General features: G+C 46.1%; 1 protein-coding gene across 1 annotated transcript; it reads right to left on the bottom strand.

Moving 5' to 3' along the window:
* Positions 1-11,282: 11,282 nt before the first annotated feature.
* LOC125519672 (protein S-acyltransferase 8) lies at positions 11,283-17,100 on the bottom strand. The gene is made up of 5 exons (XM_048684406.2): positions 16,786-17,100; positions 16,317-16,502; positions 15,917-16,210; positions 14,664-14,897; positions 11,283-12,124 (listed from the first exon to the last, which is right to left on the bottom strand). Exons 1-5 carry the CDS (start codon positions 16,843-16,845, stop codon positions 11,606-11,608), a joined length of 1,293 nt encoding a protein of 430 aa, XP_048540363.1. The 5' UTR covers positions 16,846-17,100; the 3' UTR covers positions 11,283-11,605.
* Positions 17,101-19,886: the final 2,786 nt, after the last annotated feature.

The following is a 19,886-nucleotide window of genomic DNA, read 5'->3' as shown; positions in this document are numbered from 1 at the left end:
CGTCGGTGGAGTAGTCCGGAGGAAGGGTTTTCCCTTTCTTGGACCCTCCAGCCTCCCCAGAGAGGGCGGCCTTCCTTTTCTTCTCTCCTCCCGCTGGAGGGGGAGAGGTCTCTTCTTCTTCCTCCTCCTCTTCACGAGAGGAATGCGCCTCGGAACCGTCGGATGATGGATCCGACACCTCCTGGCACCGGGCACTCTTTCGAGTCCCCGTGGCCTTTTTCGCGGCCTTCTTCTCCGGCACCACATAGAGTGCTAGAACCAGCAGCTTCGCCAAGCGAGCGTCCGCTGGGCCTTCAGGCAAAGGAGCCGGACAGTTGATCTGTCCAGACGTCACCTGCCAATCCTATCAAAGTTAAGGGAGCTTAGATCCCGCATGGAGTCAAACTATGAAAAACTAATACCCTGTAAAAGGAAAAAATAGCTTACCGCAAGAGCGTGACGCTGCGTACTGAATCTGCGATCCTCGGTAGCGGATGCGGGGGCCTCGACACCCTTGAAAAGCACCTTCCAGGCATCTTCGTACGTCGTGTCGAAGAGCCTGCTCAGAGTTTGGTGCCGCGCCGAGTCGAACTCCCACAGATTGAAAGCCCGTTGTTGGCACGGGAGGATCAGGCGGATGAGCATAACCTGGACTACGTTGACAAGTTTGAGCTTCTTGTCCACCAGGGTTTGGACGCATGATTGGAGTCCGGTCAGCTCTCCTTTTTTACCCCACGACAGGCCCGTCTCCTTCCAGGAGGTGAGCCGCGTAGGGGGTCCGGATCGAAACTCAGGGGCTGCGACCCATTCGGGGTCGCGCAGCTCGGTGATGTAAAACCACCCCGATTGCCACCCCTTCAAGGTCTCCACAAAGGAGCCCTCGAGCCATAAGACGTTGGCCATCTTGCCCACCATGGCGCCTCCGCACTCCGCCTGGTTTCCGCGCACCACCTTCGGCTTGACATTAAAAGTCTTGAGCCATAGGCCGAAATGGGGGCGGATGCGGAGGAAAGCCTCGCACACGACGATAAACGCCGAGATGTTGAGGACAAAGTTCGGGGCCAGATCGTGGAAATCCAGGCCATAGTAGAACATGAGCCCCCGGACAAATGGGTGAAGACGGAAGCCCAGTCCGCGGAGGAAATGGGGGAGGAACACCACCCTCTCATGGGGCCTAGGAGTGGGGATGAGCTGCCCCTTTTCGGGAAGCCGGTACGCAATGTCGTTAGACAAGTATCCGGCCTTCCTCAGTTTTTTGATGTGTCCCTCCGTGACGGAGGAGACCATCCACTTGCCTCCCGCTCCGGACATGGCTGGAGAAGGTTGAGGTGGGGAGTGCGTACTTGGGCGCTGGAGCTCGAGTACGCGAGAATGGATAAGCAAAGGAGGAAGAAGGCGTAGGTGAAAAGGTGGATCCTTATCCCCTTATATGGATGGATGCAACTACGTGTCCCCACCAGCCTGATAAAACTCGCTTATCTCCAAGCGCCGTAATCAATGACGCGGTTGGGTTACCCACGCCCGTATTGATGAGAATCCCGGAATAAGGGGACACGATCTCTTCTTTAACATGACGTGACAAGGAAACCGCCTCGCATGACGCGCTGAGGTGGGATAATGAAACGACTTGGATAAAGGCTTGGTCGTGGTGTGTCACATTACGGAATACGTCAGCAGATTAGATTTGTGTAAATATTATTCTCTCTATGGCAATATATGGAAACTTATTTTGCAGAGCCGGACACTATCTTTGTGTTCAAAATCTTCTATGAAGTACTTGGAGGAGGAACCCGCCTTGCAATGCCGAAGACAATCTGTGCGCCGGACTCGTCGTCATTGAAGCCTGGTTCAGGGGCTACTGAGGGAGTCCTGGATTAGGGGGTGTCCGGATGGCCGGACTATACCTTCAGTCGGACTCCTGGACTATGAAGATACAAGATTGAAGATTTCGTCCCGTATCCGGGAGGGACTTTCCTTGGCGTGGAAGGCAAGCTTGGCGATACGGATATGCAGATCTCCTACCATTGTAACCGACTCTATGTAACCCTAACCCTATCTGGTGTCTATATAAACCGGAGGGTTTTTAGTCCGTAGGACGACATACACAACAACAATCATACCATATGCTAGCTTCTAGGGTTTAGCCTCTCTGATCTCGTGGTAGATCTACTCTTGTACTACCCATATCATCAATATTAATCAAGCAGGACGTAGGGTTTTACCTCCATCGAGAGGGCCCGAACCTGGGTAAAACTTCGTGCCCCTTGCCTCCTGTTACCATCCGGCCTAGACGCACAGTTCAGGACCCCCTACCCGAGATCCGCCAGTTTTGACACCGACAGTGGGCGTCCTGCGGCGACATGGTTGGAGTTGGTGGTGTCTTGGAGGTTCTTCTCCAACTTCAGTGGCTTCCCACCATTGGTTCTCTGTCATTAGCAGCCTCATTGTGCATTTTGCTTCTCCTTGAGTGTTGGTCCCCCCAGTGCCATGTTTGCCTTTGTGGAGCTCGGCGACGCGAGTTGGTGGTGCCCTGGTCAGGTTTTCTGGGCGACAATGGCGTCGGTTGTACATCTTTGCTCTTGGGAGAGCGTTTGCATCGTCCGACGGATCGGCGCCTCGTGCCAGGCGAGGGGCTAGGGAGCCCCTTCGGAGATGTAGGACGTTGTCAACGGTTCGGTCGGAGTCTATGGAGCTGTCAGCGTTGCCCTTACATGCTAGTTGGATCTCCGCAAGGCTTGCTGGTGTGAAAGATCGTCGATGTCGCCTAGAGGGGGGGTGAATAGGCATTTTTAAAATAATTACGGTTTAGGCTTTAACAAATGCGGAATAAACCTAGCGGTTAATTTGTCAAGCAGAAAACCTAAAACAACTAGACTCACATATGTGCACCAACAACTTATGCTAAGCAAGATAAGCAACTATGTGATAGCAAGATATATGACAAGAAACAATATGGCTATCACAAAGTAAAGTGCATAAGTGAATGGGCTCGGGTAAGAGATAACCGAGGCACGCGGAGACGACGATGTATCCTGAAGTTCACACCCTTGCGGATGCTAATCTCCGTTTGGAGCGGTGTGGAGGCACAATGCTCCCCAAGAAGCCACTAGGGCCACCGTAATCTCCTCACGCTCTCGCACAATGCAAGATGCCGTGATTCCACTAAGGGACCCTTGAGGGCGGTCACCGAACCCATACAAATGGCAACCCTTGGGGGCGGTCATCGAACCCATACACTTTGGTAACCCTTGGGGGCGGTCATTGGTACCCGTCAAATTGTTCGGGGCGATCTCCACAACCTAATTGGAGACCCCGACGCTTGCCCGAAGCTTTACACCACAATGATTGAGCTCCGAACAACACCAACCGTCTAGGGCGCCAAGGCACCCAAGAGGAACAAGCTCTAGGGTGTCCAAACACCCAAGAGTAATAAGCTTCTCAAACTTCACTTCCACGTAGCACCGTGGAGAACTCAAATCGATGCACCAAATGCAATGGCAAGGGCACACGGAGTGCCCAAGTCCTTCTCTCTCAAATCCCACCGAAGCAACTAATGCTAGGGAGGAAAATGAGAGGAAGAACAAGAAGGAGAACTCCAAGATCTAGATCCAAGGGGTTCCCCTCACATAGAGAAGAAAGTGATTGGTGGAAATGTGGATCTAGATCTCCTCTCTCTTTTCCCTCAAAAACTAGCAAGAATCCATGGAGGGATCGAGAGTTAGCAAGCTCAAAGAAGGTCAACAATGGGGGAAGAACACGAGCTAAAAGGATAAGATTCATTGGAGAAGAAGACCCCCTTTTATAGGAGGGGGAAAATCCAACCGTTATGTGCTCAGCCCGCACACGAGCGGCACTACCGCTCCATGAGCGGTACTACCGCTTAGGCGGAAGAAACAGGGAAAAGGAGCAACAAAACATGAACCTTGGGGCGGTAGTACCGCAGGAGAAAGCGGTACTACCGCTGGGTTAAGCGGTACTACCGCTCCCTTCGGCGGTACTGCCGCGCAGAACGAAAGGGAAAGGGAAAGAGGGAACTGGGCGGTACTACCGCGGAGGAAGGGCGGTACTGCCGCTAAGGAGCGGTACTGCCGCAGTGAGGTACTGCACAATCCGACACAGAAAAAGACCCCTCGAATCGACGCGGTAGGGACCTGGTAAGCCAGCGGTAGTACTGGTGCGGAGTCACCGCCGGTACTACCGCTGCGGAGCAGTACTGCCGCTTGAGACCCCTCAGCGGTACTACCGCTGGGTACCACGGTACTACCGCTGGGACCCTGACAAAAACCACACTCAAGAAAACAAGAACTGCCATAACTTCTGCATATGAGCTCCGAATTGAGCAAACTCAAGCTTGTTGGAAACAAGACGACAGGTAGCATCAAAACAGCGACTGGTTATAGTAAGAAGAGGCAGGAGAGGTATGCCTAACAAAAAGAGGAGTGAAACCTCCAACCGAGAAGAACCGACAAAACCTCCAACATCGAAAACATCATAGAAGATGCATGCGAACTCCATTTTCGATGAACTCAAGCTTGTCAACAAGATGACCGTAAGCTCTAAGACTCACAAAGAGAACCAAACAAGAACCAAGAAAGATGATGCAAGGATGCAATGGTTTGAGCTCTCAATGAACGATACGATCAAGCTACTCATCGAGAGCCCCCCTTGATAGTATGGCAATCGATCCTATAACCCGGTCTCCCAACTACCAACATGAGACCTGTAAAATAGAAAACCTATCAAGGGCAAACCTTTGCCTTGCACATGGTCCACTTGAACTAGATGATGATGATCTTGACTCCCTCAAGTTGGACCACCTTTCTTGATTGTGTTGGCTCGATGAAGACTAGTTGATTGCTCCCCCATACTCTACTATGGGTGAGCTACTCTTCCGCACATCTTCACAGGTCCATTGTCACCACAAAGGACAGCAAGCTTCAAGCATTTGATCTCTTCGTGGTGCTCCACTTGAACTTGCACACCGTAACCTAACCCCATAAAGAACCCTCACGAAGACCATGGGTTAGTACACAAAGCGTAATTGACAATGCTTACCATACCATGGGATCACTTGACCCCTCTCGGTACATCTTCTACGCTTTGTGGGTTGATCAACTTGATTCACTCTTTAACTTAGTCTTGATCAACCTCTCACAAGACCAATCTTTAGGTAATTCCTTGAATAGCACCTTGGTCGACACAAACTCTCCTTGAAACCAACACATGTACTCCAAGAAAATCCTATGGACAAAACCTTCAAATATAACTCAAGGCAACCATTAGTCCATGGAGATTGTCATCAATTACCAAAACCAAACATGGGGGCACCGCAAGTTCTTTCATGGTGTCTCGACGGGATGGATTACACTCGGTGGAGGGCTTCATTGTCTTCAAGCCGGTCTTGTTCCTTAATTTCTTCATCTTTGCTTGTAGATGGTAGGAAGCCTATTAGCTGCTTGCACAGCACTCTGTATCCTTTTATCTGTTTCTTTGTTCTGTCTTTATAAGTGGGCGGTTGATGTAATCCTGGCCGGTTGATGGCTTTGTTAATTCAAAGCCGGGCTCGACTTGAGCCTTCGTTCTAAAAAAAACTATGGGTTTTAAGGTTTGGGTTCCAAAATTCTAGTACCTGTTTTTTTTAAACACCACCATCTTTTTTACAAGAAAACAGTGAAAACAACGTAAAACTATGGGTTTGAAGGTTTGGGTTCCAAAATTCTACCTATTTTTTTATAAAACACCACCATCTTTTTTTACGAGTAAACTTTCAATCTATTCGTTATAAATTATGGTAATACAACGAACGCCAGAATTAATAAATATTACATCCAGACTCGTAGACCATCTAGCGATGACTACAAGTACTAGAACGAGGCGAAGGCGTGCCACCGTCATCACCCCTCCCTCGTCGTAACCGGACAAAACCTGTTGCAGTAGACAGTTGGAAAATTGTCGTACTAAGGCCCCATAGGACCAACGCACCACGACAACAACAATCGCCTATGAAGAAAGGTGTAGATCGAAAGGATCCAGCCTGAAAAAACACTGACGTAGACAAACGAAGACTGGATCCACCAAAGAGAACCACCGACCGAATCTGGCGAGATCTGTTGGACAGGGGCGGGGTGAACCTTGTTTCATTTTCAGGGAGTCGCCGTCGTCTCGTTTTTCTGAGCAGGACACAAACCCTATCAAAACTCAATGCAACATGCAAAAGAAACTGATCCCTCCCACCAGTAAGGGTCAGGATACACCGCACACCCATGGCCCTAAGGCCACAGGAGACGAGGCAGATCGGCGGCGCCGCCGACGGGAGGCAAAAACCCTAACCGCCATATTCACTTGGAGGAGAGGCAAAGGAGTAAGGCGTCCTCATGTAAAAAAAACAATATGATAGAGTAACGTCACCTTATCATCCTGAGTTTACTAGACAAGTGATTAACTAATAGAGATATTAAATTAATTTTGCAAAAGACTATCAACAGATTGAGGAAAGATTGGTCCAATAAACTGAATGATGCATTGTGCGCTTATAGTACTGCTTACAAGAATCATATGGGAATGTCAGCATATAAGATGGCCCATGGTAAACCTTGCCATTCACCTCTTGAGTTAGAAAATAAAGCATATTGGATTGTTAAGCAACTTAATTATGATTTAAACTTGGTGTTGAAAGGAGGATGCTTGATACGGGTGCTTTAGATGAATGGAGGAAGGAAGCTTACGAGAATGCAAATATGTTTAAAGAAAAGTTTAAAACATGGCATGATAGGAGAATTCAAAAATATGAATTCAAAACAGGTGTAAAGCTCTCTTGTAGAAGTCCCATTTCAGATATTTTGTAGCTAAGTAAGCTTCTATCTAAATGGGAAGGGTTGTTTATCATCGACGATGTTTACCGGTCTAAAAGGCCACCTCCAACTGAGTCCTCTCGACAATTCCTACATGGATATATCAGCTCTTTATTGCGTCTCAAGCAGCACCCCAATGGTGATGTTGTTAAGGGGAAAATGGTGATCGATACTGCGCCACCGGCTCACACAACTAGCGTCCTAGGCTCCTAGCTAAAGAGGAGCTGAGTTGGGTCGCCCCTGGTACAGGCTGGACCAAATTGAACACGGACGGAAGCTTTATACCGGCTATAGGTATGGCAGGAGGTGGGATGATCCTCCGGGGCATTCAGGGAAACGTCATCTTTCGTACTTGTCGTGAACTCTATACATGTGGTAACGCGCTGGGCGCCGAGCTCGCGGCGTGCAGGGAGGGGCTGGAGCTAGCGCTCCACTGGACGAAGCTTTCATTTTCGATAGAACTAGATAGTGTTGAGGGCTGATCTCAACAAATTCTGATGATAGATCAGTTCATGCTTTGTGATCCAGGAGATTAAGAGCTTGGCCTCAACTGAGGATAAGGAGATTTCTTTTACTCTTTGTTGTCGTTTCGCTGAATAAGATTAGCCATGAACTTGCCGCTTACGGCTGTAGCAGCCCCTCAACCGCAATGGTTGTATTCGGGGTTAGATTTCATTGAATCTGGCTTTGGTTGAGATGCCACCGTGAGTAATGAGAATCTCCTTCACCCCGTAAAAATAGAAAGGCCAAGTTTGACTGGCCCGCCGCCATTTGCACATAGCCAGTACGCATTCAACGTCAACGTGTTGATCAAACCGCATCCGACATGGAGCTCAGGGGCCATGCGTATGCGTACGGATAGGCACATCCCCTCTATCCGATGCATGCATATGCGATATTGCCAAACAAAGAAAACAAATCTGTAGCTTCAACAGGACAAAAGAGTCTTCCGTTCAGATGGAGATGGCACCACTGTCAACCCCGTTTTCAAGAAGCATTTTTGTTTTCTCTCTTCTCTCTCATGCTAGTCCAGTACCATCACAAAGGAAAGGAAGTATAGTACAGAACTACAGGTTGCAAATTTGCCATGGCCAGTGCAAACAACATGTGGGCACAATGGCACATGGCCAAATGTCGGATCGAATGATATTTCCCCAACCATGTGATCTATCTATGCAACGGCAACGAACAGCAAGTGCCCATCTCTTCTACAGTGTTAATTAACCTTGGCTGCACGAACTGGGAGTGGTCAGCAGTGGACGGAGCAAGTGAGGTCGCCTTCACTGAAGCAGGTACAGTACAGTGGCTTTCATGGAATGATCACCGCCACAGGGGGTCAGTAGGTTGACGAAAGCGCGTGAAGACGGCTGAAAACCCACTTCAGAATGTGGTTGGGGGAGCGATTATTACGGCTGGTATGAGGAGTAGCAGAACCGCATAAAAGATTCCGAGGGTAGGTGGGGGCCCGTAACGTCAGTTAACCATAATGGTGAAGTAATCATCTTCCCCTCTGATTTTAAGGGGGTAGGGTCAGACTTTATTTTGTCCCAACCAAATCAAGCCACATATGCAGAAGCATGGATGGACGCACACACAGAAAGCAGACAAATCTCGTCCTAAAAGTACTCCCTTCATCCAGTATCGCAAATATTTTGAATATTTTAATATGTATATGGACTGAAATGAGTAAACACATAAAATGCATCATAACTCATACCTCTATTCCGAAAAAATAAAGTTAGAACATCTTACAACAGTCGGAGGGAGTAGCATATAAAAGTCTCTAAATGGTAATGAGACGCTAATTGGATAGCGTCTATAAACCACTTCCTCTGTCCGAAAAAATGTGTCCTTTAAATGGTTGTATCTAACATCAAGTTAGTACTAGATACATCTATTTGAGAAATAAATTTGGAACAAGTTTTTTCAAACGGAAGGAGTAGATTTTAAAGTGCATAAATCAGTTTTCTCTCTTCATTTATCTCTCTTTAACTTTTTTAGCCATATACATTGCACCATCAATAGTTGCTAAGGGCTGTGACAATCAAAAAAGTATGTTTTATTTAGCTTAACAGCGAGCTAAACTGTTTAAATCTATTATCACGCCCCTTAGCACCGGTGCTAGGTGATTACTATCACTTCTAGAGTCCGCTTCGCACATAGGGATGCAGATGCTCAAAGGGATAATGTTTCAGCATCTCTGCTCTCACGAAAATGGCAAGTGGCAGCAGAACTCTCCTCTCCCGGCTTCACTAGCAAGCTGTGGATTCTCCTCCCCTTTGCCTGCCGCTTCAATGAACGGTGGTAAGGAGGAGAATCTCGGTGCCTTGCCTTCCGCTGGCAGTTTAAGTTAGGATTTTTTTCCTCGAAGGGGTGGCGTTCAGGCGGATGGCGGCGTCTCATTTTCAAGCTGGTCTTTCGGATTTCGATCCTTGGGACGGCAAAGTTCTCGTCATGTGTTCGTGACGACGGCATGTCGTCAAGCGCTTCGGATTGAATCAAGAATACAACAACGATGACTATGGCTCCAGGGCGGTGGTCCTTAGGGACACGTGCATAAAGACTTTCCGGTTATCATCGACAAGGTCAAGCTGGCTTGAGTAGGGGAGTGGCGCGTCGACAACTCGTTTTGACGACGGTAGTGATTGTTCAGTGGTTCAAAGATCTCGATGATTTCTTTTATGTTTAGGGTGTACTTCTGGTGAATTTTGTGATAGTTTTGGATCTTTTTTTTCAAAAAGAAAAAGACACCTTAGCATCTACGGCGATGTTAAGATGCGGGTAAAAAACACTAAGAAAGATGAATGGAAAAAGAAAACTCATATGTTCATTTTAGTGTCTAATTATGGACGTTGGAATGTGAATGTTCTAATACACGACGAACTTCAGTGCCACTAATTATCAACTTTTTTTGTTCTTTACCTACACCATGTCGACTGGAGATTGGAGAGTTCCAGACAACAAGGTTATTCAAAAAACTTTGAATACCAACTCAACAGGATCTAGAAGATATAGCTTCTATGATCATGATGAATCTATCAAACACCTTTTTTTTGACTGTCCAATGGCAAAAAAAAATATGGCGGTCTGTCCACATAGCATTTAACATTACTCCTCCGAATATCATCCACACGTTATTTGTGACGTGGCTAGATGCAATAGAGTCAGAAACGGCGAGACATATTCGAGTAGGAGTATGTGCTTTATTATGGGCAATATGGAACTGCAGGAATGATTTGGTTTTTAAAGAACAACACATACTCATTTCTTGCAGGTTATTTTTCGGGCCACTGCACTGCTCCATATGTAGTCGCTACTCACTCCGACGGATGCCAGGGAGCGTATGGTTACTAGGTCTATCCGGTGAGAGAGGGTAGCACGGACTATTTTCAACCGGTTTGAATGGCGGTCATGCAATAGGATAGGTGTTTAGTTTCCTGTCTATTTTTGCCTGCCGGTTGTGGCTATCCTATTTTTATGTGTTATTGCTCTTTGTGAGGATTTTTTCATTTTTTTTAGACTTGGAGATTTTGTTGAACCTTTTGTTTATTAATAAGATGGCCGTATGCATCACTCTGATGCAAAGGTCGGGAGATAACCACCTTTTCGGAAAAAAAACAACTCAACGCTTGGCTTGCTGAATCAGCATATGGACCACTTCATTGAGCTGACACGGCAAGGCAAAGAAGAAGGAATTGAAGGGAAGCGATGCAAAAGAACAAACACAAACGGATAGGCGCAAGCATTTCATTTTCATTGACCAAACAGTATAAAGGTGGTCGCGCAGCCATTCAATTTCAGTAGGCTCTTGGAGCGTACCAGCGCACAGACACCGGCCAGGTTCAGTCAGAACTGCCGCAAACGGATCGCCAGTTTTGGTCCACGATCAAACAAAGCAGTAGACTTACCATCCGACGACCCCTGGTCGAGTAGACTTGGATAAAAAAATATCTGGGATCGTGGCAGTCATTTTCGATGTCTATGTAGTAGTACAAATGATTAGTAGGACTGACTTTCCCATGTCTTATGAGTTGCACGCAAAGCTCTTAAGTTTGAAGCTGCAAAAGCCAAAAGCATCTTCCTCTTCCCGGTCTCTGGTCCGAAAAATGGACCTGGGATCCTGATGTCTTCTGGTTTGTCACTATCAGGCCGGCTTCACCGTGCTCCGGTCCTCCGGTTCAAGTCCGCCCTTTGCAGCAGTCAGAGAACCCAAGAAACCAACAAAAAAGAAGCTCAATGCAGTTCCACTCAAAACAAAGCAACTGTCAACCTTCGAAGTTCGAACGGTCAATTCCGGAAGAACACAAAGAGTTTTACGTCTGCTTGCAAACAAATAGATGATGTCAACACGCAAACTAAATTTGATGTATATCTCCGTGTTCATCAGAAGAATGGAACGGGAAAGGCGTGGCAAAAGCTTATTAAGTTGAGACGCAAGCTAAACTAGAGGCATTTCCAAGGAAGAGCCGGTGAGGAATTACAGGTGGATGAGTATCCCGCATCAGTAATTTACACAAAGAATGGCATCGAACACTGTCAGACGACAACACCGGCGCAAAAAAGACCGACATTACCACTAAACCCTTCGACCACAACAACTGTCCATACATAAAACACGATCCAAGATACCAAAACATGGCAGTCAAAAGTCAAAACGGGTCACGGTCATCGTTCCTCTCCCTTCTCCCGGTGTGTCACCGTCAGTAAACAATCGCAGAACCCAGCCCGCCAACACAAAGTTCAGAAGAATTCACACATTTTCAGCTACTAGTGAGTTATCTTTGAGACCGCGGCCCAGCCTCGGTGAGGGAAGCGCTTCTTCCAAGCACATCCGATGCGCTCCTTCCAATCATGTCCGACGACATGTCCCAGTTCCCACTTCTCCGGTCCCAGCTCGAGTGCCGCACCCGCACCTCGCTCCCGACCGCAGGAATCTGCGACCCCGAACCCGCCGCCAGTTTGGGGCCGCCGGTGCCTTCCGTCTCACCGTCGTCCTGGTTCCCCATTTCGACGTCAACGTCCTCATAGTTGCGCCGCCGAGAGATCTTCAGGAGATCGCTGCCAATCTCAAGATCGTCTTCTACCTTTGCGCGAGGGCCGCCAGCCGGTTCCTCCTCCATCTGCCTACCGAAGTTAACTACTGGAGCGCGTACCTCCTCTTGAACATAGGCTCGGAACCTGTGCTTAGAAGGCTTCCCCTTGCTGCACAGGACTTCTAGGAAGTTATTCAGACATCCTCGGTCATAGACGTTGGGCCTGCTGTCTGCTCTGTACCGAAAATTCTCGTATGTCGTCTGGAAAAGCAAAACATCATATCAGAGTCATGCACTGTAACTTCAACAAGTTCTACGTGCAGAAGAGGCCTTGAGCATACGACATTAGGTCAATCTACTAGTAGTTGAGGACACACAACTGTAATTTTGTTCCTTTCCACCATACAGCTTCATCCAGACCTGCTGGTAAGACTAAAGTGTGGCCTGATGATAATAATTGATTTTTCTCACTAGATAGTAGATACACTTGCTAGGAACAACCATGCTACAGCATTTTTAAATTCTTTCCTGATATTGCACTAGCATTGCAAGTTTTGACTTTATCAGTTCTCGATCAACTGTACACAAACAGATAGGCAGATGAATTGGCAGCTATTTTGCATAATTCATAGGACTTGGTAGATAAACTCTTATCTTCCCCGGAAAAAAAAAACTCTAACAGCTAACATAGTTGAATTGCACAATTTTCCGTATTACTGACTGAGATCTAAATATACAATCCGTGTTAGGCTGTAAATGAATCGAGCTATCCATATTGTTTTATGTAGCCATGTAAAAGTGTGTTGCTTCAACTCCGAGAAAAATGTCAACTAGATAAAGATATCATAGTACACTTTTCTATTGTGTATGCATAGCTAATTTGCTATCACTGGACAACCAAATGTCTTTTGAGTGATAAGTGGAGGTGGGTGTATCCTCTGCTCATCAGGAATGACATCCTAGGATTGATGCCAAGCTTTTGTGACAAAAAGTATATTTTTCCTTTAGTGATAGTCGCATACCCTTCGATTTTTGTTGCATCGATCTTCAGTCATCAAATCGATGGCACAAACCATGGCTGCCCACGGTTTTAATTTGTGTACATGTTGTGGTTTGTCTTTCTCTGCCAGTACATTTTGTACTTGGCGTTTCTGAAACTTGCTTTTTCTTATATGGTGCTTAGCGTGCAATATTCTTTTCATCTAGTATAGAGCTACATATTTTTTAAATAGAATATCCTCCCCTTCTCTTGGCTGACAGAGACCGTTTTTCCTAGAATGCTCCACCATTTCACGTCTTTGCATGTGCCGACCAAACTTTCCACCACCACTTGTGCCAACCAATCTTTAAAGTTCATCACATGACCAATTACGCATGATGGAGAACACCTGCTCGTCCAATTAAATTGCCTCCTCTATATGCGATTTGTGATTATTTTTGCTACTATAGGACTGCTTGGCATGCAGTTTTCTAACCTCGTATTAAGCGCTATAAATAAAAAAATCCCTTAGTCTCTTTGCGGACAGACACTTTCCCGAATGCTCTCCTGTTTCACGTTTCCGGGTACGCAAGCAAATCTTTTCCTCTGCCGCTTGCGCCAACCAAACTTTAAAATTCATCGTAGGTCAAACTAAATGTGATGGGAGACACTTATATTCTTCCCGTTTCACTTGCTTGATTTGATGTAAATTGCGTGTTATAACTAATATTATGAAAATCGTAATTATGCATCAAGTTTCTAGACCAACCAACCTAATTTCATTTTTCCTCTTGCTAACAAACTTGATATTTACAATTGCCATACTGGAATTGGCTGAAGAGTTAGAACTCACACAATTAGGGCCATGCATGATTATCATCATAGCAAATTTGCAATGGAGGAGAAATTCAACTGTGGCAGATAGATTTAGGCGCCACATCAATGGTGACTGCAACTGCACTTGCACAGGCTACATCATGTGCAGATCCTCTGCATGTAGTTGGAGTTTGGACTTTGGCCATGATCTCTTCTTATACTTCATACTGTACACAGAATAAAGGTCTCATCGTACGTACGTGGATGAGGCATATGGATTTCTTAGAAGTTTTACATACGGATATATGATGTGCAAGTTGGTTGGATTAGTCAAGGCACACATGAATCAGGCTTGTGCCTTTATTTCCTGGATGTTCATGTTCACTTTGGTCATACTTAGGTAGGAATTGATGAGGTTGTCTTTGAGTCGTGCACCCTAATAAAGCGATAAATAGCGTGTGATTGTGTGATTATTAAAAACAAAACGTGTCGGATTATGTGTAGGTGCATATGCATAGGAACAGCTAAAGGGGAAGGAATTAATTTTGCTAAGACTAAAGAAAACATATTATGATACGTGCAAGCGTGCATATCGGATGACTGGAGAGATAAATACGGAAGATACAAAATATGAAGGTTATGTAATATATCAAAACATGTTGTGTTTGAGTTGGTACATCTGTCATAATATGGGTCACCCAGTCATTGGATTTAGGTGCAGTTACAAAGATCTAATGGTTATACTTCGTTGATTAAAAGAAGATCCACTAAATTAACTGCTAGAGATTTGCTTTTTCGTGAGATTTTCCAGCCTGTCTATCTTTTCTGGTTAGACCATCATGTATTTTTAATATATAACAGATTCAATGTACTCATGGTTGAAAACAAATATATATAAATGAAAAGAAATTATTTAAGGAGTACTGGTAAACAAGCAAGAAAATGTTGCATTCATGGCTGAAAGCAAATTACTAACAAAGAGTAATTTCGTGTTAGCAAACTAACCTGGTTAGTGCTAATGAGATACGAATGAAATCCAGTGAGCCCGCCAACAAACCATAGAGCAATGAAACAATATATCATAAGCACCAAGCAAGCTGGAGAGTGTTTGAAAGCCTTCCATACTGTAGGATAGTCTCCGTCCATGAGAAACTTGATGTGTAGTGCCGACATGGCAAAGACATAAATGCAAAGAAGAGTCGAGGACGAAACAAATAGGAAAAAGTATCGGTAATTGCGCTGCACAATGTAAAAGTGAAAGAATAAAATATCAGGAGACAAAAGTGGTAATATACAAACTGAATCAAAATTTCGTAACATTTACAACAAAAACAAGGTTCTGAGTATCTCTTAGTTTCATATGCATTTTTCACCTAGCAAAGCAATACTTCCTTGCATGTGCATGACCTATACAACACCCAAATGCGTGGCTTCTAAAATGTAGTGCGGACAGTGGAAGATAGAGGACACTACCATCAGTGTAATCCTCCATGATTGTAGCGAGATTTACTACTTTTGTGGCTTTTCAGTTGCTTTATCTACTTGCAGGCCAGCTGATTCTTTAACTGGTTTCTATGGTACTCCCTCTGTAAACTAATATAAATTGTACTTATATTAGTTTACAGAGGGAGTAGTTTGTAACCTTTTTAAAGGAAAATTAGGGAATATCCTAAGATAAATTGTACTTAGACTGTAACCTGGTACATTTGCTTATCTGTTATGGAAAAATGGTCATCCCACAAATATGAACCTAATCAGGCGACCGAACTAAAGTACAAATTATGGATTTACATTGTGCCTTACAAAAGTTCAAACAGAAACGTGTCCCTCAAGTGGTATCAATTACGGTGATGAAGAACGGTTTCATGCTTAACTAATTAAGAACAGGTAAGAAAAGATACCGGGCAAGTTGAGCAAAATCACATTAGCAAAGCAATTCCACACAACTGATAAGGCACGGCAATTCTAAGGAGGGCACACACTTCAACAGAGGAGAACAATACATCTTTGCCTCAATTAATCAGAATATAGTGCTCTAGAGTAACTAGGCACCATGAATCATGCTAATCATGTCATGTTGTGTTCACTTTATCAAATGGGTTTGTCGATAGCCCAATCCCAGTACCCTATCTGATTAAGCCCATATGAAATAATATCTCCCTCCCTCTGGCTCAAGGCATATCCATCTGGAAGTAAATGGTTCAAGATCTTTTTGAGTTTCTTTAAGTACAGAGTTCAGTGTGAGGAAGATGGTGTACCTGACCAATGCATTGTCCAACCCAGGGGCAATGATGATCGAATCGCTCCACACAGTTGTTGCATATCGAACAGTGAGAGCACCGAGGAGGCCGGTAAATCATGCAGGTGTCGCAATACTTTATCTTCACAAGCATCCCATTAACCATCACCTCCTTTATACGGGGAAACTGCAGCCTGCCCGGTGTTTCCCCGGCCAACGGATTGCCATACGCAAAGTCTTCCTCCGGTGGATGCGATGCGCGAGGCACAATACCAGGATCCTGAGCCGAGGTGATCAGCAGCAACAGAAGCACCTACAGTGTACAAAACAAAGGCCAACATGCCATGCTTAGATGGGTGCCCCAAATGCTCGCTGATTTAACTGATGACTGCCTGCAGGAATCGCTGCAATGAACTCACATAGATCGTGAACCCGACTGCCACCGCAGGAATCGCGTATCCTGCGTTGTAGCCGGAGAACCGGTGGAGAAGGTGCGGCGCGATGAAGGCGCAGAAGACGAGAACCGGCACCACGATGAGCGCAACCGAGACGAGCAGTGACTTGGCATCGGGTCCGAATATCAATCTCCCTCCGAGGAAGAACCTCTGCAGACAGCCAACCAACCACGTCACGCCCGCGCATTGCAAGAAAATTTCACATCTTCAGCGCACGGCGGCGAATCAAATCACACTAAGCTCTCTACTGTTCACGCTGCCCGGAAGTGTCAGGGACAGTAAAACACATACAGGCACTAAATAAAACCGCCGAAATAAAAAGCGAGGAGTGGAATTCCCCGAGAAAGAAACGGGCAGAAATCATCAGACCAAGACTCCCAGTTCACGGGCCGGAAGCAGAGGCCGGAGCGAGGGGGACGGGCAGGATATTTACATTATTCCCTTTCCAAGCTTGGTAGACCCGCTGCTGCGGCTGCGGCTGCGGCTGCGCCATGGGCGGCGGCGCGCGGCGGATTCGGCTCCGGTCAGCGGGGCCGCCTCATCCAGGCGCGCCCCGAGCCGGCGGCGAGCACGACGGACGGAATCGACGCAGGCACGCGAGAAAGGGGGGATTTTGAAAGAGTTGGTGCGCGAGCGAGGAACTGGGAGAGGGAGATGAGGCGAGGAAAGCTGCTTGCTTGCGTCGCCTTTGTGCGTGGGAGTGGCTGGTGAGGTGTAAAACGGCCGCCTTTTTCCTTTCTCAGAATAGAATTTGGGGGAGCAGAGTAGAAAATTGGGCGACACGAGCTGGCAGACGGAACGGAACTGAAGACGAGGGAGGGGAGGGCGCTCCTTTTGCAGATGGCCCCCCGGGCTTCACCGAAACGACAGCCTCATGAGTGCGTGGGACAACAACAAGAAAAACTTGAGAATTTCTTGGGAATTTTACAAGAAAATAATATGATTGGATTTAGTGTGTGCATCTCATATGTTGTTTAATTTGTTCCTTTTTTGTGACAATTGTTTAATTTGTTCCGTATGATTGGATTCACTCATTTTGTTCCGTATGTAGCCATTTGGAATCTCTAGGAAGACTTACTCCATATTTATAAACGGAGGGAGTAGTTTTCAATTCCATAGTTTTCTAAAGGACTAGCATATCATTGAAATGCTGCTATTTTAAGATCCTTCCCTCTTTTAATCGTGCAAATCAGAACCTTTTAATTTCGCTCACTCAAAAGCTTTGAGTGGATTTGGAGGGATCCTTTTATTTAATGTGACACTAATTCTTACCAAAAAAATCATGCATGTATATATCAGTATTGTGTCTCACATAATTTATTACTCCCTCCGTCTCAAAATAAGTGTCTCAACTTTGTATTAACTGCAGTACAAAGTTGTACTAAGCTTGAGACACTTATGTTGGGGCAGGGGGAGTACTTTCCAACATAATATAATTGTTTACAATGCATGTTTTGTTGCACGCGTGGGCCATATTACAAGACTTCTAGAAAAGAGGGGTAAGCGGTTTCTCTAAGGCATTCTCATGGGTTAATTAGTTTTCTTCTTTTGTTACTGTCGACATAGTATGATCTACATTTGAAAATAGTAAACATGCTTAGTGAAATAGGACACCATATTTACCAAAAACCGTCACATATATGGATGTCTATTGTATGATTCACCACCATAATTGTGTCAAGATGCACTCTATTCACAGGTTGTTCCACGCATCGTTGATTATACACTTGAGCTTTTTATCAACGGGAAATATATGGGCACACACATTCACCGGTTTGTACTAGGGCACGCCGAGCTCACAGCCGCCAGTTCGCCTCATGCAGCCACATGACCGCACCCTCGCATGGGGCCGTGTGAAGCCAACTGGCGTGTGGGACCCTTTTGTCAAACTTTACCAAGTTGCGGAAGCCATTTATTTTTCACCGCACTTTTGTCCATTGCTTGCCGCCATCTAGAAAGAGGAGTGTGACAAAACTCAGGCCATCTATCAATGCACAAATATTTTCCACCCATATAAAAAACAACATCACAATGCACTCTGAACTCCAAGTTGGTGTGAGGGGCTCATGTGCAAAGAAACCATCCCTAGCGGCCCCACCATGCCAGCACCAAAACGGCAGGCAGGGCAGCACGGGCAGCGAGCGGCTCCTGCACCGGGTCCAGAGTCTAGACCAGCAGAAACGGACGGTGCCAGGTCGGTCCGGGGGTCCACGGAGGGTCAACCGTCCAGCTACGTTTCTGGACTCCGGTTGCGCCGTGGACCGGGCCCAGCCAGCTGAGCAGGCGCCTCCCGCTGTCCGCTGGCGCTGGGACCGGGAGCATCGAGGTGGGGCCGCAGGATGGGGCCACGAGTACAGACACCAGAAGAGCCTACCCGCCTAGGGCGCGACGCTTTCCTCCATCAGGCTGGCAGCATGATTTTGCTCACGAGCCGGATTATTATTAAGCTGCACGTGTGCGTGTTCGTCGATCGATCATTCACGCACACGCAGGATATAATATCTTGTTTGGGGAGCGAATGATGCCCATATATTCTTTTTTTTTTTGCGGGTGGCCATATATTCTTTTTGACCGACCTGACCTGACCTGTCTGTCCCTCACATAAACATATTTTAACACCTGATCTAGAATAAGCAACTACGACTACGAGCATGAAAACAAAACCAAAGATTAGCATTGTGGCATCATGCACCGATTTGGAACGTGCAGAAAACGCAGAGGAAATCCGTAATCTCTACAAAAAGTACTCCCTCTACATCAAAATACAGTGCGTTTTCTGATACTCCATTTGTATAAAAAACATCGTGTCCTTTTCGAAAAATAAAAAAACATCTTGTACTGTTTGTAGAGATTACGGGTCTTCATACAGAGGGGTAGTAAAATGACAGTAGAGAAAACCTGGAGGCTTTGGAATCCTATATGGGGAAAAGAAAAGGCTTCTTTTCAGGTGCCGGAAGCAGTGGAAGGACCAGCAAACTTTCGGTGGAAACACCACTGGGCACTGAGATGGAACCTGGGCAGCTGCTTTGCTAATAAAATGATCAGTTGCTACAGTCCACAAGACCCACATGTTTTTGTTGCAGTGCATAGTGATCAAAGGAAACTTGTGCATTTGGTTCGGACGCATTCAGAGTTTCAAATGGGAGCAGACCGCTAAAACTCAGTGCGGTGTTCAGCTGGGCACGCCAGTTCGTCCTAGGTGTTCTCTTTTGTTCCCTACCCAGTTACCCATATGCTCTGCTTCTTTCTCTGCACTCACAGCACTGTCCTCCTGCAGCTTAGATTACAAGAACGGCAGGAGTTATTAGCTGGAGGATGGGCTGGACAGCATCAAATGACAAACTGCTTTGCTTCCGTGGTCCGGAATCGACACCGGCGCAGGATTATGGGGGTGGATCGCCCAAGGGACCAAAGGAAATAGCAGATTGGTATGCCAAATTTGAAGTATTTGTTGGTACCATCAAACAACTTTACAAGGCAGAAAGTATGATCTTAACCAAAGGTGCGGGGCACCTGAAGAATACCTGGAACAAA

Source organism: Triticum urartu, chromosome 1A (genome assembly GCF_056163025.1).
Source record: "Triticum urartu cultivar PI428250 chromosome 1A, HENAU_Tu73, whole genome shotgun sequence".
In the NCBI taxonomy this organism is placed as follows: domain Eukaryota; kingdom Viridiplantae; phylum Streptophyta; class Magnoliopsida; order Poales; family Poaceae; genus Triticum; species Triticum urartu.
The sequence above is the reverse complement of the archived record's forward strand: the minus strand, read 5'-3'. Positions and strand labels throughout refer to the sequence as shown.